Source organism: Chaetura pelagica, unplaced genomic scaffold (genome assembly GCF_000747805.2).
Source record: "Chaetura pelagica isolate M959 unplaced genomic scaffold, ChaPel_1.0 scaffold20, whole genome shotgun sequence".
Lineage (NCBI taxonomy): Eukaryota > Metazoa > Chordata > Aves > Apodiformes > Apodidae > Chaetura > Chaetura pelagica.
The window spans coordinates 3,092,742-3,101,312 of NW_009951958.1; the positions used below are offsets into that span (position 1 = coordinate 3,092,742).

The 8,571-nt window shown below is 38.0% G+C and overlaps 1 protein-coding gene across 1 annotated transcript in view; it reads left to right on the forward strand.

Moving 5' to 3' along the window:
- LOC104391010 (cytochrome P450 2J2-like) overlaps positions 1-8,571 on the forward strand; it is a 10,915-nt gene extending 2,344 nt beyond the window's left edge. Inside the window, exons 5-10 of the mRNA XM_010000224.1 lie at positions 3,129-3,304; positions 3,719-3,861; positions 5,301-5,488; positions 6,580-6,721; positions 7,241-7,403; positions 8,478-8,571. Coding sequence (XP_009998526.1) covers positions 3,129-3,304; positions 3,719-3,861; positions 5,301-5,488; positions 6,580-6,721; positions 7,241-7,403; positions 8,478-8,571 — 906 coding nt within the window. The remainder of the gene's footprint in view (positions 1-3,128; positions 3,305-3,718; positions 3,862-5,300; positions 5,489-6,579; positions 6,722-7,240; positions 7,404-8,477) is intronic.

Here is an 8,571-nt window from a genome sequence, read left to right on the forward strand (position 1 = left end):
AAGAGGCACAATAGGTGAACCAGAAGATTTCATTGACTTTTACCTGGATCAGATAGAGAAAGTGAGTAATTGATGCTGTCTGATCCCCCTGCACCTTTCCTACAGTTATTAATAGCAATGTTATTGTAGAGCTTTACAGATACTATCTAAAAACTCTGCTGTCACATTAAAATATGAGCTTTAAGTAGTTAATTACTTGTTTTTAAAGTATAAATTAATTACATGGGTTTGTTATACTGTGGAATTCTTTGTGTAGGCTGCATAGAGGGTGGTAAGGAGGGCTTTGAAAAGGTGCAGATATTTGCTTGACTAATTCTGATTCTTTGTGTTTTAGTAATATTTACATTTATTACCTTTGTGCTTTGTACTGAGTTTTTGTGTGCTTGGTAGTACTGGATGATTATCATAACAATCTTAAAATGATGGCATCTATATTGCTTTAAATCTTCTTTCACTTAAAGTTTCTTAAAAAAACATCCTAATGGAGAGACAGGTCTTTTTACAATTTTTTACAAAGGACTTTTATCTCCATTGGTAAGATTTTTTCAAAGAGACTTTAAGTACAATAAGAGACTTTAAGTAAAATAATCTGGTCCACTTAACTCTGTGTTTTTAAATAGACCTATAAGTCTTGAGCTGTTTGAGACTTCTGCTCTGCAGTCTTAGTGCAAAAAAATTAAATAAGGAACATTTTGTGCTCATCTCTTTGATTGCCTGGCACAACATGCTCTGGCTAGCTCATTCCTCTTTTCTGTTCCAAGCAGATTTTTTTCCAAGTTTGTTCCAACTCTCTCTGGTAAGTTTTACATTCCTTATTAAAAAGATTAAGAAGTCTGAACAAGAATTTACATAAATGGCTACAATATCTGTGGTTCTTCAGAAGCAGATCAGTGCTGCAGTCTGATTCCATTGTGCGAGTTAGAAAATGGGGGTGAGCAGAGGAGCACATCCTGCTTCCATGACTTCTGCTGCCGGGCAGAGACCGTGCGTGATGCCAATGTCTTTCTTTTTTTGTTGTTTGCTTGCTTGATATAGAGGGACAATCAAAAAGGCATTTGGCGTGCTACTTTTACAACAAAAATGAATAGTTGTGCACCTGGAATTGCTGGGGTGTGCAGCAGAACAGTACATCCAGATGCTGAGTTCAGAACTTGCTTCTGTTACTCAGACATTTCCCATGCCTGATGGACAGGGATGGAAGCCTGTAGGCTTGCCTTGTGTTTGGGAGATGTACAAAGGACTGTCTTGCAAAAGCAGTTCCTATACAGCTCTTGTGTTTGAAACTGTAACTCAGTAGTAAAATACAGGTTAAAATATCTGAAAAGCTCCAGAATAGGTTTGTCTTAAGCTCTGTCTGACAAAGTGGTTTTATTCACTCAATGACATAATATGACTGTCAATAATTGCCAAGAGTAATATCAGTCTTTACCACTTCCTTCACTAGTGTTAGGTAACTTCATAGAAACTTAAGAGCAATTGTTCTGAACAAAGGTAACAGATGATGAAACTGCTTAATGGTAGCTGTTCCTATAGCTTTTTGCAGCAACACCTGTACCACCTGTGTGTGTCCTGATGAGAGTCCAGTAATCTCTGCTGAATGAGCTGCTGGATGGTATTTGACAGCAGCTCCTAACTTCACATCTGGCCCACTGGAGAGGGAAAAATGCTGCCTTGCTTCTGTGTGAAGCTGCAAAAAACAGTGGAACAGATTGCTTCAAGCAAAGGCAGTTTTATCACTAGCCCTTTATGAATGGGAGCTGCAATACTGCATATAGCCAGTAAGTCGGTTTAGCAATGTACAAGGCAGCCTGCTTCTGCACAGCTTGCTGGAACTTATCTGGCTTTGTCTTGCATGATTTCCACCACCTCTTATTAGCTGGGAACTGCTGTAGACAAGACCCTAGAGAATTTGAGGACTAATTTGAGAATTTTGGTTAAAGAAAACAAACCCAAAAACTACTTATGATGGTTTTTCTCCCAAAAGATGTCAGTAGAATGATTCCTAACCTGTCTTCTAATCAGAGTAAACACAGGATCCGATAATTCTAAACTACTCTCAGTAGGTATTTGTATAAGCTGTTCTTAATAGTGTGTCCACAGCTAAGAAAAAAACATTCTAGCCCAGTATTTAATTCAGACCTGTTCTCCACAGTGCTTTCAGAGTGATGCACAATCCTTTATTGATGGTCTGTACTAATCTGTTCTCCTCTTAAGTAGTTTTAAGCAAAATTATGCAATAGGACAGAGAAGAAATACAAGTCAGGAATCAGATCAGTTTGTGGAAAGGTAAATCTTTGTCATACAGCCACCATTTCAATAGCTGAGCCCAAGAGCTATGGCCTAATGCATAATTTAAGCTGCAGTAATTCTGTAACCTGGAAGGACCTGCTGCAATCTGTAATGGGAAAAAAGAAAGGGCAATTAAGTAATGGAATAAATGTTAGAAAGTGTTTTATTTGTTTTCTACTGAGATGTGGTTTTATATATATTTATATATATAGAATGGTGTAAGTGCAAGAACATGAATAGGTTCAGAACAGTGAACAGACAGTAGGGAATCCACATGGCTCAGTATTTCTACTTCATCAAGTTGTTTTTTTGAACATCACACAGATGTGATGTGTTTGCTTCTTCTTGATGAGAAGTGTAGCTGAGTAAAATCCCCACATGTTCAGGATCCTACAGCAAGGAAATAAACCTGGGTTTGTCAATTTCTATTTTCAGGTAGCAGATGTTTCATGAAAGTCATCCCAGATCTGTTTTTTCAGTGATAAGATGTCAATTATATGCATGTTGGATAATTTGAGAACAGAGACATATTTTATATGAGGTCCTTGCTATTAACTTCCAGCCTAGCAAAGATTAGGGCTACAGAGAAGCCTCATTTATTCTTTGCATATCACAATGGAAAAAATAGCATAAAACTAAGAGAAATTCTTCTCAAGGGAAAAATAGGATTAAGAAAGGTTTTAATGAATCGTGGGATAGGCACTATCCCTTCAATGTCATGGTGAAGATGCAGTCATCAGAGTCTTTGATTTTTCCATTATCCAAACATCTTTATTAGGATGCCAATTTAGTTTGCTAATATCAGTAATACCACATATCTAAAATACCTCTTTTTATAGGTATTTGAATTATTTCCCTGGTTTGCAACACATTTCCTAGCATCAACGAAACAGGCCATTTCCAGACTAAATTTTGTGAATGCTCTATTAGCAAAGGAAATTGAAAGCCACAAGGAAAGAGGAAAACGAGATGAAAATCAAGATTTTATTGATTACTATTTGGATGAGATAGGTAAAGTGAGTGTCTCTGCACTCTTCTTGCACTCAACTAACGAGAGATTTTAAGCAGTCCTTTGGTGATAATGAATATCTAATAGAAATTTAGAAATACACAGTTTCTCCACAGAAAAACTTACATGTAGGTGAATTAGAAAAAGCAGACACTGAGAGATGGCAGAAGGATGAAGTAATAATGTAAGTAGATTTACAGGTAGATTTTCAGTAACCACAATAGTAACAGATCTACCTATGGTTAAGTCACAACTAGAAAGAACTCTTACTGGAGAATATTAGAAATTTTTTTTCATATCATTCAGCAAATTTTATTTTCTAGCCCTTTCTTTTCTTTTTTTATTTTCATTTTGGATAGTATCAGTAAATATTCCTTTGATGCAAGGTGATGTTTTTGGTTTTTGTGTGCCATATCTGCGGACTAAAGGAGACGCTGATGCTACTTATGATGAAGAAAACTTGATGCAGAGCATTTTTTACCTCTTTCTGGCAGGTACAGAAACTACAGCCACCACTTTATGTTGGGCATTGCTCTATATGGTGCTTTATCCTGATATTCAAGGTAAAAACACCCAAATAGTTCTGCAACTTTTCAGAAATTATGCTTGGCCAAATAGAGCTTGTTCAAAGAATGGTAGAGGAACTAATAATTGGGGTATTAAGCAGGTGAACTGCATGTCTCTTGTATCATTTCTTACTTAATGGCCAGTCATTTTAGATTTCATTTTTAAGACATCTATACAGAATGCAGAGTGCGATTCTTCTGACAATAATTATTAGACTTCTTCTGAGGACAAGGTCTTCAGGTTGGCCTTTTCAACCCCATCTTTGATGTGCTTCTGCTTCTTGGCAGCAGAAATAACTTCAATACAGTAGGAGGTTGCTAGTATTTGTGGTTATTCCCTGAAGCTGAAAACTTCAAATACCTACACATATATAGATATTTTAAAAAATTGGGATGAGTAGCTTGAAACTGTATGCTTTTAATAATGATATTCACAGAGGAAAGACAGAGGTTGGGAGAGTAAAATAAGTGAAAAGGAAGAGTCAGAATGTACAGGATAGAAAGGATTAAAAGGTATACTAATCACTTAAAAGCCTTCATAATTGGGAATTTAAGCTGTATACCAGGCACAGAAAGAGTGGGGGAAAAAAAAAAAGTTATTGGAAAAAATAATTTGTGTAAGTTCTTCCCAAGGCAGGTACTTAAAGAATAGCAATCAGGCCATCTGTAGGTGACAAACCAAATCTATGTGGTTCTGAGTGAAGAACAATCCTTGATCAGTTTCTAAGCTGGTCTTCTAATAGATAAGTAGTATTTCATTTTCCAATTGATGCCTTGCCTGTAAAAACAAATATTGATAAAAGTATTTTTAGAAATTATTTCAGAACAGTAAATGTAACAAGAACCAAAAGATTCTTATAGAACAACTTTGCTATCATTATTTTTAAAGTATTTCTTGGGTATGTAAGCTATAAACAGCTTCACTGACACATTTTGTTCAGGTCCTCTGTACAGCTGTAAGTTCTTCCCAAGGCAGGTACTTAAAGAATAGCAATCAGGCCATCTGTAGGTGACAAACCAAATCTATGTGGTTCTGAGTGAAGAACAATCCTTGATCAGTTTCTAAGCTGGTCTTCTAATAGATAAGTAGTATTTCATTTTCCAATTGATTCCTTGCCTGTAAAAACAAATATTGATAAAAGTATTTTTAGAAATTATTTCAGAACAGTAAATGTAACAAGAACCAAAAGATTCTTATAGAACAACTTTGCTATCATTATTTTTAAAGTATTTCTTGGGTATGTAAGCTATAAACAGCTTCACTGACACATTTTGTTCAGGTCCTCTGTACAGCAATTTGAAGGAATTCTTATTTTGTACAACATCTTTTTAGTCTTGTTGGATGCTATACTCACTGTAAAGAGCAATAGGAGAAATATGAGTATAGAGTTTATAGATTGTTTGTTGTGTCATTAAAGCTGAATATTCCTCCTTAGAGAAAGTCCAGAAGGAGCTGGATGCTGTTCTGGGTTGTTCCCATTTTATTTGCTACGAGGAGAGAAGAAAGTTGCCCTACACAAACTCTGTGATTCATGAGATCCAGCGCTACAGTAACATAATCTTAATTTCACTTCCCAGACAGAGCCTGAGGGACACAGAACTGCTGGGATTTCCTGTTCCAAAGGTACAAATATGCCCCATGTTTCAATATCTGACATCTGGGACACTTCTAACAGTTTAAAAAAATGATTTGGTGTAACTTCTTAACTACTGAAGCCACCACAGCTAGAGATTCCCAAAATACTGTCCTTTTTTAGTTTCTTTTTATTTAATTGCTCATTTAGTTGAAAAGCAACTGGGATTGAGAACTGCTGATGCCAGCAGGTCTTTGGATGCATTTAGAAAGGCTTTAGATTTCCTGATTGGGGACATGAACTCCTGTGAGCTGTGGATTCTAGCAGTGCCCCTAAGTTATGACTGCCTCTAAGGCTGCCCTTTTGCAAAGAGATGTGCACTTTGTCCTATTAGTAGATTTCTGAATTGCTATTTCTGAAAACTTTGAATGGTGACTGGAAATAAATAAAAAAATGTATAAATAAATTTATAAATATAAATATATTCATTTTCAGCAATCTCAGTCAGGTCTGTCCCTTGTCAAAATGGCTTATCTGCTGGTGAACAGAGGCCATGCAAAACTGGAAAAAAGTTTTTCTGAAAAACTTGGAAAATTGAAATTATTTTCATATCAGACCTTTTAAATGCAGGATCTTGCAAACATTATAATAAAAAGTATTTTCAAGTTTTGTAACTGAAAGGTACACAAGGGTTTGTTTCTAAATGCTCTCCCATCCCTGCTTTTCATGCAGTTTCATTTTCATTCCTTTTGTCTTGATCTGCTCAAAGCAGATCTAGGGTTGCAGAATTTATTGAGTAACAAACAGGAAAATGAAGCTGATACTCATATTATTTTGTAACTCAAAAGCTGAATAAGTAGTTAGTGACAATAGGAAAAATAAAAGTAACGTTTTTAACAATGTTAACATCATAGCATCCTAACCATTTATTATACTAAAATTATTGGTAGCAAGTCAAAGGAAACACAGCATTTTCAAAAGGTTAAACTTCTCATGAATTGTTTTAAAGCTTGATCTCATTTTTGAAAAAAAATGAGACTTTAAATTAGAACTTTGGATCCTTTGCTTCTTTGTCATTTTTTGCTTATCTGATGAGTGTGCACAATAAGACAGAACAGAAGCAGCTCCTCCTTTTTTTCAGAACACCATGATTTTAGCAAATACTGACTTCATTCTGTCTGATCCTGAAAAATGGGAGACACCTGATCAGTTCAACCCAGGCCGCTTTCTGGATAAAGATGGAAACTTTGTGAACAGAGAAGCATTCTTACCATTTTCAATAGGTATGTGCACTGAACAGGGATTTATTGACTCCATGTGAGATCAACTTAAGATCCATTCATTTCCCTGGGAAGGGATATACGAGTAGATATATAAACACATTCCACTGTTCCAAAGATCTCCAGGAAGAGACAAATCCAATTGTATATGAAAAGACTGGAAGACAAGGAATGACACAGAGAAAAATGTCTCTTGGGAGATAGATCCAGTTTCTCCTGAAGAAGAGATCCAGATATCAAAATATTAGCAGCAAAATGCACAGTCCTAGAAAGACTGTAAATGCAAACTGTGTAATGCTGGAGATTATTTCTATGTTTTGCTGCCTGCTGGAAATACAGAGTAAAGCTTTCACTTCTGTTAGAAATACAAAATTCAGTTCTGAATCACTAAATAACAAAGTAAGTTAAGAGAAAAGGACAAAGGCTGCAGAAAACAAACAGAAAACCCGAACTCCCAAGCAGGTTAGAAAGTGAGGTGTGACAGCAGTGCTTGTGCTGATTGCCTTTTTTGTCTTTTCACAGGGCACCGTGTGTGCATGGGGGAGCTGTTGGCAAGGATGGAGCTCTTCATTATAATTTCCACCCTGTTAAAGGCATTCAAGTTCACACTGCTAAAAGGAGTGAAGGAAATCAATACTAAACTTGTTTTTGGGAGCACCATGAAGCCATCTCTTGTCCCACAGGGGTCGGTACTGGGACCGGTGTTGTTCAACATCTTCATCAACGACCTGGATGAGGGTATAGAATGTACCCTCAGCAAGTTTGCTGATGACACTAAGCTGGGAGGAGTGGCTGACACACCAGAAGGCTGTGCTGCCATTCAGAGAGACTTAGATAGGTTGGAGAGTTGGGCGGGGAGAAACATGACGAAATTCAACAAGGGGAAGTGCAGAGTTTTTCATTTGGGGAAGAACAACACCATGTCCCAGTACAGGTTGGGGGCTGAACTGCTGGAGAGTAGTGTAGGTGAAAGAGACCTGGGGGTCCTGGTAGACAGGAGGATGACCATGAGCCAGCAATGTGCCCTTGTGGCCAAGAAGGCCAATGGCATCCTGGGGTGCATTAGAAAGGGTGTGGTTAGTAGGTCAAGAGAGGTTCTCCTCCCCCTCTATTCTGCATTGGTGAGGCCGCATCTGGAGTATTGTGTCCAGTTCTGGGCCCCTCAGTTCAAGAAGGACAGGGAACTGCTTGAAAGAGTCCAGTGCAGAGCTACAAAGATGATGAAGGGAGTGGAACATCTCCCTTATGAGGAAAGGCTGAGGGAGCTGGGTCTCTTTAGCTTAGAGAAAAGGAGACTGAGGGGTGACCTCATCAATATTTACAAATATGTAAGGGGTGAGTGTCAGGGGGACGGAGTTAGGCTTTTCTCAGTGATGAGCAGTGATAGGACAAGGGGGAATGGGTGTAAATTGGAGCACAGGAGGTTCAAGGTGAATATCCGAAAAAAATTTTTTACTGTGAGAGTGACAGAGCACTGGAACAGGCTGCCCAGGGAGGTTGTGGAGTCTCCCTCACTGGAGACATTCAAAACCCACCTGGATGAGTTCCTGTGTGATGTACTCTAGGTGACCCTGCTCTGGCAGGGGGGGTGGACTAGATGATCTCTCGAGGTCCCTTCCAACCCCTAGGATTCTGTGATTCTATGATCTCCCTACCAGCTCTGTGCCATTCCTTGGTAGGAAATGATGCCCCACAGATTCAGGGAAGACTCTCTCTGCAAGATTGTTTCTGCCTGTGAATTCCTTTTTGCACGTCTTAGTATTTTTGCTTTCCTCTTCGTTTGGTTAATCACTACCCTGAAAGATGCTTTTTCAGACAGGTGCATCCTGAAGATCGTGCCCATAAAGAGTTAA